Raw genomic sequence first — 19344 nt, forward strand, 5'->3', positions numbered from 1 at the left:
AACATACACACCTGCAGCTATGTATTCCTTTTGAGATTCTTAAACTGAGATAAATGGTAAAGATGAATTAAGGCTCTAATTTTATTTACTCTTCTTGTTGTTTGGGGAGTAAACTTCTAGCTGGGTGCTGAAATCCATAGCTCTTCCCTTTTTATAATTGGATTTTATAGTCAGTGACTTCAAGAAGGTCATTTCACTTCATCTGTACTCATGTCCCCCACCTCTTATCCAGTTTAATTTAATGTACACTGTGTTATAAACTGAGGGAAGTGACAGAGTGGGTCAGTATTACATGAAGCCGGAGAGATTGTGAGAAGCCAGGTCTTGGAGGTCTTGAATAGAACACTAAAGGAATTGGGTTTCATGAATGTCCTTACATTTTCATTTATGTTATGTCCACGTGTCTTGCTTTTCCTAGGATTGTGGTGGTCTCTTATCTGAAGGAGACAACCAAGGCTGCTACCCCTTGGATGGGCACATCCTCTGTAAGACCTGCAATTCTACGCGCATCAGAGTGTTAACCGCCAAGGCGAGCACCGACCTGTAGATTCAGTGGTCTGTTAACAGCTTAGTGCACGGCGCTGTGAAGAATGAAACACAGAAAGAGATAAGGAAAAAAATTAGGAAAATGGGGGCAAGGCAATCAAATTATGGGATGGTCTCCGTGATTCATTTGCTGTTAAACTTTCTGTAGAAACACATAGATGATGAGTTGTTTTGTTTTGTTTTGGTTTGGTTTGGTTTTTTATGTTCTTACCAAATACACATTTCACATTTAATCATGTAGGGCCTCGATGGGCCTTTGTTCCTAGTACTTCCACATTTTTGCACAGATTATACTCCATCCCATTCACTTCTGCATTCCTGTAACTTTTAATCCCTATGTTTGTCTCACTTTTCATCTGGTTGAATGGCTTTTTTTAGAGTGGTATTTGCTGTCACACAGTTTTTCCTGGGTCACTCTGCCAACTCACAGGTGCTTTCAGAAGTCTTCATCCTACTACTTCCACATTGCGTGTGACTCTAAAGTTTAGCCATAATTTTGCTATGTCTTGGAAAGTGTATTTTTTCTGTTTACTACTCGTGTCCCTTGGAGGAAAAAATACACAATTTCTATGTTAGGCTGTAAACAATTTAAATTGTAAAGTATGTCAATTAAAACAAATTTAATTTTCAACCATCCAAATTTAAAATCTGTAGTGACCATTGGTCAAGGCTCATTTGAAAACAGTTACCGGCCAATAGCTAATGAGTGGGGAAACAGAACCAAGCTTCAGTCATTTTCTGAAGAAAGTACAGGAATGACATGCCACGCACAGCATTTGTGGGGTATGTTTGAAAAGTCCATTATTATCCCACAATACTGTCTTAAGATTTTTCTTTTTTACCCTACCTAGACCAATACAGACAAACTTGCATTTGTAATATTTCCAATACCATCCTGCTTTTCACCTAAGAAATAGTAATTTTTTTTCCAATAACTGAACACAGCCACCAAAATTGACATTTTCTCTAGAGGAAGATACCCATAAAAAACTGTTCAAACGCTTTTTTTTCTCTTTCTCTCTTGTTTTTTTTTTTTTTTTTTTTTTTTTTTTTTTTTTTTGGTAACCTCCTAGACCTAGGTCTGTTTTTGTGCTACCAATTACAAATTGGGGCACACAAAAATGAAGTTGTGTGGCTTTGTTCTTTGTTTAGTTTACATTAAAAAAAAATAGAGGAAATCTTGAAAAGAATTGTGAAAGCACAGTTTTATTATTCTCATAATCCTTCTGCAACTCAAATTACATGCTGCAGGAGACATTTCCATATCATCAATGTGACATTTATACCACACTTGCAAAGACAATCACTGAAAAAAATTGTCTTTCTGAGCTAAAAATATGCAGAATCTCTGCCTAGAATCTTTATTCAAACTCTTATTAGCCAGTGAAACATTTGCTTGCCAACTGCAGAACCATATTTATTAAGTTCTAGCATGTTTCATTTAAGGAAAGACACCTAGCTTAGCAATGGCAAGTTGCCATCTTGAAAACTAATTAAGTATTCGGGGATGAGATTTCTTAAACCTTTCTTCGTATCTCCCCATGAGTATATACTTTTAAATTATGGAGTATTTTAAATATACAAGAAGGTATAAATAATAATAATATAATGAATCCCTATGTAGCCTTCCTTTAATCCACAAATATCTTTTTCATAACCATGAAAGTGAGGGTTGTATACCTTGAATTTAAAAAAAATTAATTTTTAACATCCAGAACACAAATGAGAAATTATTTTATTCATGTTTTAAACTACAACCCATGCCTCAGGAATTCTTGTCAAATTTGTTTTACTTGAATATGAATCATCATAAAAGTGATTTTTTAAAAAATAAGATATTGTTCAACTTGTGGTCACTGCAGCTCATGTAAATTAATCTGTGGCTTATTTGCTTTTATCAGCAAATGGTTTTGTGTTAGAACCACCAAAGTTATAAATTGCAAGAGCTTCCTTTGACCACTGTCCTGTTCATACCTTCCTTCTCTTATCTGGGATCTTATATTTCTCAGAATGTGAAATATAATGAGATCCACTTAGGGCTGACATGTGAATTTACGATAAAATGACACCGTGTCTCAAGAATTCCCGTGCTCTAAATTAAAGGTCAGACTGTACTGATGCCTTTAGCATTGACTATTAGACAATTGGGGTGCTAATATAGCCTGCTTAAAGTGATTCATTCACGTTTACTCTGAAATACTTCGGGGAAATTGTCTTTAGGCCAAAAGCAAAGAGTCCAATGTATTAAGGGAAAGTTTTTATCTCTGGAAATGCAGTCATATTATTAGAAATTTTGCCAAAAGGGGAAGAAATTATGAAATATTTATACTATCAAAATGCAATAACATCCTACTTGTTAAATTTAAGTTCTTATTTAACCAAATGTTTACATGCCAAAAGAAAGTTTGAAGATGAAACTGTCACGGGCCCACCACTGTGGCACTGCCAGCAGAAATTGCTTGCTTATGATCTTTATAGTGCATTCTTATCACATAACCTCAGAGTGTCTTTACCAAAGATTTTTAAAGTACATCTCTTTTTAATATAGACTTATACTTTTATAAAAATGAATGTGCACACAGACATATACAAAAGTATTTAGATTTAAGATTTTTTTCTTTCACAATGTCTAATAAGGAAAGGATCCTATCATATTTTATTTTAGGACTTCTTAAATATATGATTTCTATTTCTTGTCTTTCTATTAATCATTTGATTTAAACAATGTCAAGTCACTCTTTACTGTTTTAGTTACATGAAATCTTGCCTATAAGAGAGAGTTAAAAAATCATATTATCTTAAGTATACTTATTGTCTTTTGATGTATTGTCTTGATATCATTTAAATACATAAGTAATAGAAAGAAATCATAGCCTATAGGAAAAAGTTTGTAAAATTATACTAGTTTTAAAAAATATCAAAAGCACTAATGTTTGGTATTTCTGTATAAAATGGACACATGGAAAAGGAAAGAAATCCCACTACTCCTTGGCCTCTATAGACCATTTCAAAATAAGACATTTTTTTTTCTTTTTTTGCAGTTCTGAGGATTAAACCCAGGGCTTTGTGCATGCTGGTCAGGCACTCTGCCATTGACCCTTACCCCAAGACCAAAATAAGATTCTTAATTTTTTTTGGATTCCCAGCTCAAAGTGACTCAATGTGTGGAGTCTATTTGCAAGCAGATCACCTTTAAAATACAAAAATAAGTCATATGTCTCAACATAAGGTCAAGGTTGTGAGATGCTGACATCTTTGCAACTTAAAGATGTGGGGTTTTTTTCCTTATCATTAACATATTGTTTTTGTGGGTGCAACTGCTGTGATCAAAATTACTTCATGGAGAATATGCTGATTAATAAGGTAGACTTGTCAACACTAACTGTTTTCTGTGAAAGATTCTACAAAGATGTTTATGGTGGTGTTTAAAGAATCTGAAACTTTACATTAAACAACTATTTTGTATTTGGGTCCAGAGGAAAAAAGAGAGTGCTTTTTCAATGAGGATACACTAGAGAGTTGATAGAATATAGACAGGGCTCTGAAAACATAACTTCCCACCATTTTCCTAGTTAGTAAAAATCCTATTAATGTGAACCAGTCAGGAATAACAGTGTTATTTCTATTTGATATGGTTTGGGCTTCTCTTGTCAAATCTGTGTCGGCTGCCCCCTGATCCTTCCATTTTCAAGTTTTGAAGGGTGTTGGGGAAATTATGGCAGCTGCTAGGGAGATCAGGGAAACACTGATGTAACCTCACAGCCTCTCACCATTTCTCTTGGCTTGGAAAGGCATTTTTTTTCCATATACATTTCTAGAAATATTGCTATTCTACCTTAGTATTTCACATTTGTAGTTTAAACAAGCGATTGTCCATCTGTTGCCTAGAGCTACAGTACATGTGTGTTATGAATGAAATATGACAGCATATCCCATACCCCTGCTTTAGCCATCTGTAGGAAACCAGCAAACTGAAAAAGATACCTCTGCAAAATGTGCCTTAAGTCCATTTCCTGGGATGGCTCTTTTGGTGCACTTTCATGGGAGACAATCCAAAAGCAACCTATGATTGTGCCTTACTTTTAAATAATCTATTTACACTACTGTAGATAATTCACCAGAGTCATTAACAAATAATAATCCCCAAATATCAAAGATCTATACTTATCAAAAAAAAAATTTTAAATTAAAAATTCTAAAAATTTAAAGAAGTCTGAACTTTTATCTTAATGTAGTCTAATAGTACTTCTTCCCTCCTTTTGAAAGGACCTCATGGGTCCCTAAATTTTGAAAATATTCTTACACCAGAAGGTGACATATTGGATGCTATTAGTGTTCATGATTTGACTTATTCTGGTTGTAGTTGAATAATCAAGACAAGGGATTTGAAATTGAGCCTTCCCATCCATTCAGCATATCCGTTTATAAAAATTGCCTTAACTTTGTCTGTTGTTTTACTTACTAGTGAACAGAACAATTTGAGAATTCTGGTTCTGAGAAAATCACAAAAGTGGTGCAACCATGAACATTTCAGGTCAAGTTAGTTACTAGACAGATAATGGTCAGAAGGGAACTCTTCTCATGAGGGTTAGCAGAGCTTTGCCAAAAGCTTTAAAAGATAATCTGACCAAAGCTGCTGTGATTGGTGAGAATTCTTAATCTCTCCTTCCTACCTTACCCTTTTCCCTACATTCCTCACTCCTTCCTTCCTTTTGCCTACTAATGCTGCCCTATTTGAGCTTTTCATAATTAAGTCAATGCATTCTGATCCTTATGGAATCATGATTACATTAAGGGAGGAAGGGTACCAGAAAATATATGTCATCCAGAAATCTTTCTTTACAGGGACATACATTTCGGGATTTGTTTATTCATAGAGTGAGATGAGGTAATAGAGGCTTTCAGCTGTATTTTAAGGAATTTTATAAGACTCTTGATAACAGAATCTCGGTAAATTCATTTATGACTGGTCTAATTTTATACACTTTATGCCAAGTAATCTTTGTAAGTCTAGGTTAAGATTTTGTTTTTAAATCCAAAAACATTTTGACCACAAAATAATTATGGTCTTGCTGGTAACATATGATTGTATTGTATTCTATTGAAACTTCATAATTTTCCTTATGGGAAGGAAGAACTATCATCTTTCCAAAATTTTAACACATATCAGCACTTAGCCTATAACTGTACTATTAAATCTTAATAATTGAATCACAATATTTTCAGGGGATGGGTCAGCACCAGATTTTTTCTTGGAACATGAATCAGAGGCATGTTTCTTCACTACAGGAAAAAAAAATCCTAATTCCTTTCTCTATTTAACTTTCCTATTTCATTTGCAGTAAGTTGTAGGCTCTATTTTAGTTAGCCAGCATGCATATGACTTATTTTGTGAAGAGCTCTCTGAAAGATAGATTTGTATTCATCTGATTGAAGTTATAAAGAAATTTCTAAAACCTTTGCTCTTTATTTTCTGATTGTTGTCTAATTTATAGCAGTTTCTAACCACCGTAATAAATAACTCTACTTCTAGCCTTTCTTAAGAGCAAAAGTCAATATTCTCCAATACTTACATATACTAGAGAAAGAACACCCTGCAGCTAATTCCTTTGTAATACTTTACTTGCAGTAAGCCTTTCCTACTGTATGGCTTAGTTAAATTTTCCAAGATATTCATCCATTTGAAGAGTGACAAGAGAAAACCTTATTCATCTAGCTCTAATAGGCATTCTCTAGCCATCTTGCAGAAGAGCCACAAGTGCATTTAATCATCTTATCACCAAATGTAGCTTTGAAATTCAGTTCTCAACCCTAAGAGTAGAATGCTCTACTAAGAATGAGGCAAGGGTTGCCATGTTATCTCATGGTATACACTAGTATGGAGAGTTCCAGTCAACCCCAGACACCAATGTTGTACCTAAATAAAGAGAATCATGGACTTTGTGAATATCTGACTCTCCTCGGCTATTTTCCTAATTCCCATTCCAAATCTTCTTAGATTGTCCAGTATGGAGTACTACTTACTTACTTAGATTGTCCAGTATGGAGTATTACCTCTGGAGCTACATAAAACCAATCTACAGACCAAAATCTAATAGCTAAATCTTTGCCTCTTTAGGTCTAATATCACCAATTGTCAACTATTCCTCATTTATTAATACAACATCAACTCCCACTATTCTTCTGCTCCTCCTTTGATCAGCAGAACTCCAAAATATTTCCTGATTCTCTTTCAATCTATTTGGTGAAACTTAGCAATCACCCTGGGTCAGGTTATATGAAAACACTATGTTTAGGGTTAAAAGCAAATGGAATTGAAATCACCCAGAGGATACAATTTTTGATGCTGACAAAATCAAAGTTGTTTTGAAAGTAGGAAATAATCTAATGCATGTGCCATCCCTGAGAGTCCCACGTGGTCAATTCATAAAGTCTCTTCAGCCTTTTCCCTTCAGCCCTGTCTTCTCAAGACCAGGACATTTCTTGTGTATGCTCTCATAGTGAATGAGAGGAGTTTGGGGCACTTTTAAATTCTACATAAATATTTCCTGGATTTTTTTTTTTCCTTTTTTTTTCCCCCATTGAGATTCACTTCCCTTTGTTCCATGCTCAAATGTTTATGCTTAGGGATATTGCCCTTCAGACCAAGACAATTCCTTCTTCTATCTTTAGGGGTCCATAATTCCTCTCAAGTTTAGTCTTTATCCCTTATTCATCTTCTTATTTTAATAATCGTTGCCTAATCACTGTAAAAGAATCAGCCCCTGAGTGACTTCAATTCAGGTCACCCACAATAAGATCAAACAGGTCCAATCTGAACCCACCCATAGAAGAGGGTGTGGCAAGAGAGTCAATCCTTCCAGTGGCATCTGGAAAGCTTCATGGAGGACATGAAATCTGATGAGAATTTAATTTGATTAGAAATCTTGAGTTGATTCTAATTGATTCACCAATTTGATTTGAAGTTGAAGGAAGAGTATTTAAGGCACAATAGGAGAGTCCTGGTGCTAATCCTATCTCTGCTTAAACAGCACCTCTGTCAAGGAACTCATTACCCCTGGGGTCTTCCATTTCCTCCTTCCTTCTAGGCACCCCCTGACTTTAAACAGAACCAAACTTTGCATCTTATGTTCTTGGTGCCACAAAATAAACCTGCATTATTATTCAGTAAAGTGTTGCTGCTTCCTCCACTTTCCTTGCATTGTATTTGTTTTGTTTTTAAACGAAGCATTACTTTTTAGTTGAATATTATAAAAATCTTTAAATGCCTCTAAAATAGTTCAGAGTATTGTCTGAGGGTCAGGTATTAGCATCTACAAGATTTTTGTTGGTTTTATTTTCTTATTCAAATGACAGACTGTTCTGAGAGCTGTTGTATAGCTTCATGCCCTTCCCCAGTAACTAACCTATGAACAATACATTCCATTTATCTGATCTGCTGCTGATGACCTTAAAAATGTTGGGAAATGTCAGTGTGCAATCTTAAACTCTAATAAGGAAAAAAATCACATGCAAATGGTAATGGAATTATAGAAAATTCATTATTTCTGATCAGTTCTGTGCAAAAGGATATCATTCTGGGGAGATGGGGTTATGTTATACTATAGTTTTATGTAGAAAAATATATTCTTATTGCCCTGGATTACTATTTAGTTGAATTAATATTCTTTAGACTCTAGGAGGACAAGGATTATGACTTCCTCTATCCCAACTTTACATTAGGGATCCCTATAAGAGGAGTCTGCCCTCAGCCTTCCTGGGCAGCTCCTGGGAGTGGCTTTCTGAGGTTTAAAATATTAATTCTTGATAATTAGTATTTAAGTTATTTACTAACTGCCTTCAAACATAAAACAACCCTAAGAGGAAGGTTATTAATAACCTTATTTTAGAGGAGAAATCTGAAGTTCAAAATCTTTATGTGGCTTGCCAAAAACTAGGTAGCTGATAAGTGGCAGATAGGTCTTGCCAGTACTCTGTCAGGGGACAGTGTACATACTGCTCATAGACTGCTGCTCTCCCTTTTAGAAATAATTCAGGGATGTTCACAAAGGCCATGTAGCTATCAGTGGCAAATCCAATGTGTGCCATGCTGTTTGGGGTCATTTAGAACACACACATATACACACAGACACACACACCTTCTGTGTCATCTCTGATTGTGATGAAGATGGGAGTGAGGGGGAAAGGTCACTGGCAGAGAAGCACATGGCCACAGATTTCCCCAGAGAGTTTGCATCACATGAAGTGAAAACCTCTCTAGAACTGCCAGGTTCAGAACATCAGCTGAGACAATATCATTTATAACTCAGTGACATGCAGAGGTGATTTCATCCTTAAGACAAGCCTGACTGCTGTGGATTATGATGTATGACCTGCCCAGGCAGAAACTGCTATAGATAAACAATGTGTATTCATTTTTAAATCCACACTTATTGAGAACCCGTCAGGTATATGTTGTCATAACAGACATTTGTGATCCCACCAATCCACGGCCTTGAAATGTCTGAACAAATGCTATGGGACCAATGGCATTTCTGAGACTTGGGCTTTGCCATTTGATACACTGGACTTCCCAGGCTGTTGTAGTTTTATGATTGATATGTCCTCATCACAAGGAGCTTGGTACTATGTTCTTTCTGAATAACCTTCTTGGAGCCCTCCGTGTACATTCCAGAAGTTGCTCTTACAGCAGTTCAACAAATGGGCCTTCTTCCTCTTGAGCTGCATCCCTTAGGAAGATGATGTGCCTTTTGGGGTATACTCTTTGGCTTTTTATTTCCTCTATTTTCTTTCTTCCAGCTGCTTGCCCTAAATTGTAACCTGTGAATTGACTGAAAGAAAAATGTTCTTAGATCTCCTATATTAAATCTAGGAAACTTTTGATCTTTTCCTTGGCATTTCCCTCCTAGAGTCTAGTTCCATCTGTTAAGGCAGTCTCACCACTCATATGCTTACTCTCTGGGATCAAGGAAAGCCAAGTTAAGCAACAAATGGCCTCTCACCCCTGCCCAGTCTTTCTACCCCAGAAGTACAGGAGACACCAGCAGCACAATTAGAGGGGGGGGTATGGTGGGCTGGGCTGGGAAGTCACATTCAAAGGCACCTGTCTTCCTGTGAGGTGTGATGAATGTCATGGCTGATGGAGTAGAAGTGTTGGGGCATAGATGAAGTGCTCTGCCCTAGGGACAGATTAACAGAAGCAGCATTTGAGCACCCTTCAGAATTATCTAGGTGAGTACACCTGAGTAAAGACTCAGGCAGAACTGTGACATCTTAGTAGAGGGAATGAAAGACAACAAAGAAAGCAAATATGAAAAAGCAGCTCTTTATTTAAAAAAAGAAAGAAAGCCACTTTTTTTTTTTTCAAATTTCTTTACAAATCAGCTATAAACCCTGACTTATCTTTACATAATGTAAAGAAAAAAAAACTAATGAAAAAATGTTTTCTTACATCCTCTATAGTTCTCCCCAATTTAGGAAGTACACAATCATGTTGTCTTTAAAATACACACACACACACACACACAAACACACACTATCTTCCAAGAAAGCTGATTCCCCCAAAAGAGAAATCTTATTTTAAAACACTTGGGCTTTTCAGGCCAGGAAATTAATAATTCCAAGTCCTGACCCATTTTTGTAGCTGACAAAAAAAGAAAAGAAAAACCTATTTAAATTTTGTATGGATCCATTTATCTCTTAAAATATGCCAAAGCAATTTGAGGTGGGGGTGGAAACTAAGGTATATATCTCTCTTGCTTGATTCCCTCTTTATATATTTCTATCTGTCAAGAAAAGGGTAAAGAACTATTCTTGGGCCATTATTATCTATGCATTATGTAGCCATTTTGTATGGTGCCTGCTTTGCTTCATACTGAGGCACAGGAAGAATGGTTGCTTTCCTAAATCTGTTTCCTCCATCATAAGGCAGTAAATATTCAGCTTGACTATTTTTCCTCACCCAATTATTTAACTCCATTTCTGAACTACTTTAGAAAATGCAAAATGGGAAAAGCTAGCTTTTCCTAGACATAGTTCTCCTTTTTTTTTTTTTTTTTTTGGTCTGTCTTGGGGGAGACTTAAATATAAAGGGAAAGGAAAATCCAGTTCTGTCTCATCTCTGTTTTCTGTTTGGGTGATTGCAATGCTCCCTTAGTAATTGCAAAGCAGAAATTGGAGGCTAACATAGTCAGGATATGATATATCTACCTAACATGTTCCATTCCCCCAGAGAAGAAAGGGGATTTTCATAATTTAAATGTGAACAAGAGGAATGACTTCATATTTTCACCACCAAATAATAAAAGGGCAGCATGTGCACTTCACTAACCCTGTGTATTTTCTGCTGAGTTTCTAGAAGGATGTCAGCTGCATCAACAAATCAGGATTACTGTGCCTAAAAAGCTTCAGTACCTCAGACCTCCCACTATGTAGCCAATTGAGCCAGCATGGATCGTGCCATCCGTCTCACTCAAGTAAAAAGACTGAACTGCAATGAGTCCATGATGAAAGATATGTAGGACCCCAGAAACTAAATCTTATCAATATTTTACAGTGAAGTAGTAGCAAAATCATTTTTAAATGACTTTCTTCCTTTTACTACCCATTTATTCCCTTGGGAAAGCTGATGAGCAAATTATCCAAGAATTATTTCCTCATTAAACACAGTTAGAATATTTCCCCTCTAAAAACCTGAATTATGTCTTTATTCTTTTTCAGGAAACACATCAAAGAGCAAATAGAATTAAAGATGACACATGATTGTCTGATTCTTTAGCATGAATAAGATGATCGTGTGGTATAATGTGCCTTAAGTGAAAATTTAGACTCAGATGTAAAACTTTGACAGCTGGATATAGTATTGAATATTTGCATGTTCTTGATGCAGGGAATTATTTTGTTTTTTGTTTTGCTTTTTCTTTTAACCTACACCTTTATCATTACTCCAACATATTTGGGGCCTCTCTTTCTCTACTGCTAATCATGGGAATATGTGCAATTATGAGATGTATTTAAAAAACAAAAGGAAAGGAAAGGGAAAAGTAGATGTGTCAGGGAGATGCTTAGCCAGAAGACAGTAGTTTTCTCCATGCCACACAACCAAGCCTTTATTTCATGGCTTCATCACAGGCTCTTCTCTTTCTGTGCCATCACCTTTGAGAAAATGACTGCACCTTCTCCAAATCTGCATCTTAACAGCTAGAGTAGAGTTGGCAAGACTTCCCCAGCTCTGAATATAGCCACTTGCCGACTCCGGCCTCTTTGCGAGACTAACTCAAATCTGTGATCTTCTGTTCAGCATACACATCAGCAAAGTGAGAAGATGAGCACTAAATATAGGCTCTATTAACTTTACTTTTAGATTTACTGCCTTCAAAAAGTGCCTATTCTGAGAAACATAAACGTTATTCCTACATATGTATGTACACACGGTACCCAGAGTCGTACTGCTCAGCCTTCAAAAGCATACCATCAGAAGGAGTAGGTGCTGAGAAGGGAAACCACCATGCCAAATGGGAGAAAGTCACTTACATCCAATATCCCCTTGAGTGGCTACCATAGAATGGGCTGCAAGCACATTCCCAGAGTGTTCCTTGCTGATACAGCCACTTTTTATTTATATCCCAAGAATGGTGGCATATTGCTGAGGTTTCCTGTACTTGCTCTGTGGAGTTGGAAGATTCAGTCAGGAAAAAAGACATTTAAATGAATTAATGGATCCAGGTTTGCATTAGGATATGTGTCATCTGTGTGTTTTATAAACTAAGCATTGGTGGATTTAGAGTGTCAGCATGTTTCTTCTTCTTTTATCTCTCAGGCTACCGGAGAAAACTAAAGAAAAGTCTTGGCTGTGGGAATTGGAGGCTCAGGGGTCCAAATGTCTCTGCCAGATTCTTAGAGCATTTTTACTCTGACTCCTAAAGATAGTAGTACATGCTATTTGATGGCTTTTGTTTCCATAGTTCTGTCAGCGTCAGAAGAACTATTGATAATTGTTACTAAAACAACAACATAGCCTAGAAGAATGGATTCTAACCAGTGTTGGCAGCAGGAGAGGGTCCAGGTAGATAGGAAGAGGCAGACAGACAGTACACGACTGTAGAAGGGTTGAAGGGAGGACATGATTCCAAAAAAGATTGTTCTCAATGTGTCGTCTGACTCAACCAGCTGGCAGATTACACTTGCCAAGCCGCTCCCTTTCCTTCTAAGTCAGTTGGCTCCATAGACACTTTGAATATGCCTCTGTTTGAGGGAAGTGTGATATGTCCACTTAGTTTTTCTCCAAGGAGGCTATTGATGTCCTGATGGTCCCAAAGTTTTCTCCCACCCCATCCAGTTTCATCAAATGGAATTAAAGGGGCACAAGCTCTGGAAGACAGATCCATTGTGACATTGCTGTCAGCCACACTTCTGTTTTCCACAAAGGAGTCCCTTACATAACCAGGTGTGCAAAACAGAGCACTGTTTAATAATTTCAGGAGTATGACAACCTTTTTTAGTAACCATTGTGTCAGGTGACTAGTCAATTCTTTGGAGAAAGGTGATACTCTTCACCAAAAATGTCAACCTTCCTGTTGATGTTCCTTTTCTGTTTTTACCTTATCCAGTTTCAACCCTAGTCATTTTTAATTTGGGGGACAATCACATTTGAGTCCTAGAGGAGTTCAGAAATGTCATAAAGGCATTGGGTTGCAGATGTCTTTCTCCTTGGAAAGAAACAAATGATCTGGAAAAGACCACAGCATGGCCTTGCTTTAGATCTCAATCTGATGATCCTGCACTCACCCCCTAGTTATGTAAGGGGCTCCTTCTGTGGAATACAGAATCGTGTCTGACCGCAGTGGCATGAGATCTGTCTTCCATAGCTTGACCCCCTTTCCTTCCATTTGGTAAAACTGAGTTGGGGGAGAAGGAGAGAGAGTTTTATTTAAAGGTTAAAAGATGTTTGTAAGTGAATAGATCAAGTACAAGGAGGAGTCAGGAAGAAGCCAGGCTTTCTGTATGCTGAATGTATCTACCAAGAGCAGGTGCTGAGCAGACATTGAATAGCTCCCTGGCTTCAGAGAAAGACACATAGAAAATATGATTTTATTTTCACATATGTGATTTTGACAGAGCCATGGTATTCCTAAAATGCAGGTGACTGTTTGTTACTTTATTTTGAGAAAGTTGCATTTATTCACTATGTCATAAACCATCACTAACACATCCAGAATAGCACATGTGATTCCTTATGAAAATAAGAGAATAAAGCCTATTATAAGCAAGTGATTTGGGTATTTTCTTTTGTATTCATACATTATTCAACTATATTAAAACATGATTTTATTTACTTTCTATCAGTTTTTTCTACCAATTAGGTTTTTCCAGTGCTCTATAAGAATAAATTTGAAATCGTATTTTTTTTCTGTAAAAGAATTGCAATGACTTGATTATATTTAGAAATCCAATAAACTTCTTATTACATTCACTTGCCTATGTGTGGAATTCTTTTTAAGTCAGATAATCTCTGTTTCTTTTTCTTGTAACCCCTTACTGTGATTCATTTTTTACATCATTTGCTTTCCATATGGTCCTCAGAGAACCAGAATGTCTCTTAAAGCAAGCATGAAGCCACAGAGTGTGAAAGCCCCACTCTTCCCTAGGAGCACAGCTGAGCTGAGGTCTGACGTGTTCTCAAATCACTTCACCACTCTCAGTCTGAACCCTGCAAATAAATAACTTCTCCCTTTTAAAGCTGGATCCAAGTGAGTGGTTGCTGGGGGTGGGGGTTTCCAAACTCATCAGCAATTGGCTGACTTCTTACACTTGAATTACATCTGTACCTGGCATACTTGTTAAACATTGAGAACCTACTATGCACTAGGCATCTTGAGGGATATAGATATAAAATAGTTTCTACTTTCAAGGAGTCTAGATTCTGGGTGGGCTAATAGATATGAGTATAAATCCTTACCCGGAAAGGAAAGTAAGAATCAGACCAGAGGAGAGTAACTAACCTTTTTCAAAACTTTGCCCTTACAACATTTTCAGTTGTTCTCTGAAGATTTTACCTTTGTTTTGTAGATGAAGATTATGCTAGTAAGAGAACGTTAATAACCCAAGAATTCCATTCATTTAATAAGTACTTTTTTCACTTTTCAAGTAGCAGGTCTTTAAGAGAATCAAGACACTCCATGCATTAAACCCTAGAAAGAACTAGAACAAAAGCATATGTGAATCTCCTTTTGTGAATATCAGAAAAAAGTACCCCTTCTCTTTCCCACCTAGGACTCAAGCTTTATCTTTTTAGTAGCATGTCTCAGTGTGCAAATGCTAGAACATCTGAGAACTACAGATGGGAGGACTCTGCAAAGTGCGGCCAGATACAAGATGTATTTTTGAACAAACAAACAGCAGGTAAATCACTAAGACTCAGGATATTCATAATTTATTGCCAGAAAGTTGTAAACAAAAAGGACATTGAAGATGTAATCTTGTCTTCCCTTCCCCTGTTTTTCTCCATCACTCATTTTATGTTTTTTGCCATCTCCCCTTCAGCTCTCTGCAGTCTAACACTACACATGCATTCATTTGTTCTTATTTATGGAATATGAGAAATAGAAGGGTCTTTATAGACAATTTACTCAGTCTTATGAAGGAGTATCAAGTTTCAGAGATAAGAAGATACTTTCCCAAGGACACAAATTAATGACAAGACTGGATCTTGAGTCCTGGCCACCTGACTCAGTTCTGCCCAGTTCTAGCATAAACTATGAAGTAACTGAACATTAGGAAGTCTATGTAAGTCACAGTACAAAACAGAAAATTCTTAGGCTGTGGATATAACTCAGTAGTGGAACACATGCTTATCATGCATGAAGTCCTGGGTTTGATCCTCAGCACCAGGAGGGTTGAGGAGGACAGAAAAGTCTTATGATGGTAGTATCTCAGTAGGTTCATAAAAAAAAGAATGTTAAAATAAGGCATATATAACTTAACAAACTAGGAATAGAAAGAAAAGAAAAAAAAGATTTTCTATATAAATCATCCCAAATAGTCACATATTAGAAATAATTCCTGCAAATCATAAACAAGATGTTTTCTACACTCATCATAAATAACTGGATGACTTTATACTTTTAATTCCATTTTAACTACTTCTATTCAACTTTATAGTGAAGACTCTAGTTGGTCTTCACTATAGCTATAATAGATAACATGAGTAAAACAAAAAGTGGAATGCAAGAAGACAAATATCCATTAATTATAGATTATAAAACTATAGAAAATTTTACACAAACTCAAAATAATAGACAATACACTATCAAAGAGTTCAGCAAGTTTCCTAGACATAACACTATACCCTACACAATCCATTTGGGTATGTTAATGTGTAGACAACAGTCACAATTTGAAACTGTTTTTTAATAAACCATATATAATAGCAACAAAAAATGTAGATTGCCTAAAATATTTTTTAAAAGGACAAGACCTAAATGGAGAAAATAATGAAACTTTACTGAAAGACATTAAAGAAGATCTGAATAAATGGAAATATATCATGTTCAAAGAAAGGAAAATAGTATCACAATAATGTAAATTTTTCCTAAATTGAGTCAGAGATTTAATGGAATTCTCATATGACTCACCAGAATTTTTCATAAACAAGCTAATTGTAAAAGGGACATAGAAAAGCAAATATAAAAATACTCAAGATGTTTTTGAACAACAAAGAAGAATAATTATTAAATAAGATTTTCTATGAAGTTAAGTTCATTTAAACAATATATTATCTGCATTTTTAAAAGATAAAAATATACATGGACCATGACAGAGAATCCTTAAACAAAATCATTCATTTATGGTAATTTGATAAATAATATTGTGGAAAGAATAGATTTTGAGATAATTTTTTTAATATGGAAAAGTAATAATTAATGCTTACCTCATGTTAATAAATCTTTAAGGCCTATTTTTAAAATGTTTATGACTTTACGATTACAAAATATTTCTTGAAGAAAATACAAACCGCAAAAGCTATAACTAAAAGAATGGACAATTTAAGCTCCATTAAAAGTAATAAATTTAGTTAATGAAAAGACTCATAATAGTTTCAATCTGGGAAAAGCTATATGCCAGATATAATGACAAAGGATTACGATCCAGAATATTAAAAAATAAATTCCTAAGGAAAAGAAAATTCAATAGAAAAATGGGCACAAGAGCAGACATTTCATGGAAAAAGTAATATACATGGTCAATTGACAATGAAAGAATTAAGTTGGTTATTATGATAATGATGATTAAAATTAACATGAGTTAGCATTTGATACCAACCATATCAGCATATTCGAAAAGTTTGATAATGCCAAGTATTGGAGATGATATAGAGCAATAGGTATTTATATACAGAAAGAGAGTGTAAATTGTTAAAAATCACTTTGAAAAATAATTTAATATTATCTAGTAAAGATAATGATGTACTAGTCTTATTAGCATAGTGTATTAGCTTTCTTTTAATAAAAAAAAATACCTGAGATAATCAACTTATAAAGAGAAAATATTTATTTGGGCTAGCAGGTTGGGGTGGGGAGGGTTCCAATCTATGACTAATTGGCCCTGCTACTTTGGGCCTGTAGCAAGGCAGCACGGCATAATGAGGAGCACATGGTGGGCAAGCTCTTCACTTAATGAAATCCAGGAAACAAGGAAAGAGAAAATAAGAGACCAGGATCACACAATCTCCTTTGAGGAATGCCCTGATTGACCTGAATCCTCCACTAGGTCCCATCTCTTAAGAGACTTCACCATTTCCCAGTAGTGCCACTCAGGGAGCAAGTCCTTAAGGAAACTTTAGGAGACATTCCAGATCCAAACTATAAGAACTAGTGAGTCTGCTCTTGTCCACATGCAGAGATATGTACTAAGATGTACATAGCTCCATTGTTTATAAAAGTGTAAAACTGAAGTCTACACACAGAGGACTGATGAATAAACTATAGAATATTCCCACAAGAGAATGTTATATTCAATTATAGTTGAATAAATCGATATGCCAGGTATGGTGGTACATACCTATAGTCCTGTTCCTCAGGACACTGAGGTAGGAGAATCATTTGAGACCAAGAGTTCAAGACCCACCTGGGCAATATAAGGAGACCCCATCTCAAGGAAAAAAAAAACTATTTACTATATACATGTATATGTAAATATATACATAGCAAATTATTAGAAACATAATATCAAGTGGGAAAAACAGAAAAATATAGTGATATGACATCATTTATAGAGAACTTAAAAATAAAAGTACATTGTTTCAAAAAACACACACACACACAAACATATCCTGGGGAAGTTTGAAGAAGGGATGGTTGGTGGAAGTCATATGGGAGCTTCAGTGGTATTGTTAATACTCTTCTCTCTTTAGTTGGGCTATGGTTTTCTTGCCAGCCATTTTATTATTATACATTATAATAAGCGCTATATGTTCATCAAGAAATTGATAATAAAGAGTTTGAAAAGAAAGCAATGGAAGAAATTTCCCCTTGTACCTCCATTTCATACTTCAGTACAGAATTAAGGGCTCAATATTTCCTTAATGATCATTATAAGAGAAGCCCTAGGACTACTTCTTGGTTTTGTTTGTTTGTGCAAAATCCTAAAAGCAAATCCTTTAGTGAATGTAGATGAGAATGACTGGAAGATGGGGAGCAATGCTCTTAATGTGGATCATGCAATTATAGAGTGTCTTTCTATCTCTACCCACACTCTCTGCCTCTGGAATTTTTTATAAGGACCTTTCTTTGTGAAGTTTTCACTTTTTTTCTTTCTTGAAATTGATCACTCCTTCTTGCATTTTCTGACTACAGTGCTAATGATCACCTCACCATTCCTTGGCTGTGTACATTTGCCTACCCAAACTATTACCAAGATTCCTCCAGAAAGGAAATTATTTCTATAATTTAGGCCCCCTCTACCCAGAGTATCTAGTGCAGACAGGCACAATATCAACCCTAAATAAGTGATTATCCAATGGAATTAAATTGATTCTCCTTCAACTTCTCCCAAGTTCATCTCTTTCTGTCTGGCTATTTCGCTCAGGAAGTCAATAAAATTCTCATTCCTTCCTTATGATGACATAACACCAACAATGGTAGATAATTTTACATAAAGTCCCACAAGCAAAATCCTTAAATTCAGATCAAAGAGCCTCCCTCCATACCAATTCTCTAATAAAGGGAATCACCCCAGTAAATATGAAGGAAGAAGCAGAACTAAGATGGTTATGTCAAATAAGTCTATGTATTTATTGTGTCACCCAGCACCGAAGTCTCGATTTTACCCCAGATCCCCCTCCCTCATCCCTGCATCCTGCCCTTCTTTCTCCTTCATACCCATCTCCCTCACTTGATCCACCCTGCCCTTGTTCATTCTTCTACTCCTCTAGGAAAACATTCCACAGAGTTCTCACTCATCTTCCTGTCTCAGTCTTTCTGAACTCACCCTTCACCACCACCTCTAAACCATTCTCCACCGCAACCAGCCTGGCATTCCCAGCCACAAGTTGGCCTCACTATCCTCCTGAACTGAACCTTTGCCGTGTCTCTGTTATCCCTAAGACACAGTAAAAATTCCTTAGCATGACTTTGCTGTCTTCAGGTTACCTTTCTGGCTTTTTTTATTCCCACTTCTGCCCAACACACCCACCATGAAACCACATTCCACTCTCAAACAGAGTGCGCCTTTGTAGTTAACTTCTCTGTGTTTAGTCTGCTCCTTTCCCTTCTTGATTGGCACTGCTTGAGAACTCTGCAA

General features: G+C 36.1%; 2 protein-coding genes across 10 annotated transcripts in view; both read left to right on the forward strand.

Annotated features, from left to right (window-relative positions):
* Nucleotides 1–14017, forward strand: part of Lpp (LIM domain containing preferred translocation partner in lipoma) — a 655361-nt gene extending 641344 nt beyond the window's left edge. For all 9 annotated transcript variants that reach the window (XM_071615170.1, XM_071615174.1, XM_071615175.1 and 6 more), the window contains one exon: nt 419–14017. In XM_071615170.1, coding sequence (XP_071471271.1) covers nt 419–547 — 129 coding nt within the window. In that variant the 3' untranslated portion in view covers nt 548–14017. The remainder of the gene's footprint in view (nt 1–418) is intronic.
* The window catches only part of Tprg1 (tumor protein p63 regulated 1), a 597429-nt gene that overhangs the window by 185476 nt on the left and 392609 nt on the right, over nt 1–19344 (forward strand). The window lies entirely within an intron of this gene.

The sequence above is a fragment of the Marmota flaviventris genome, chromosome 8 (genome assembly GCF_047511675.1).
Source record: "Marmota flaviventris isolate mMarFla1 chromosome 8, mMarFla1.hap1, whole genome shotgun sequence".
Classification (NCBI taxonomy): Eukaryota; Metazoa; Chordata; class Mammalia; order Rodentia; family Sciuridae; genus Marmota; species Marmota flaviventris.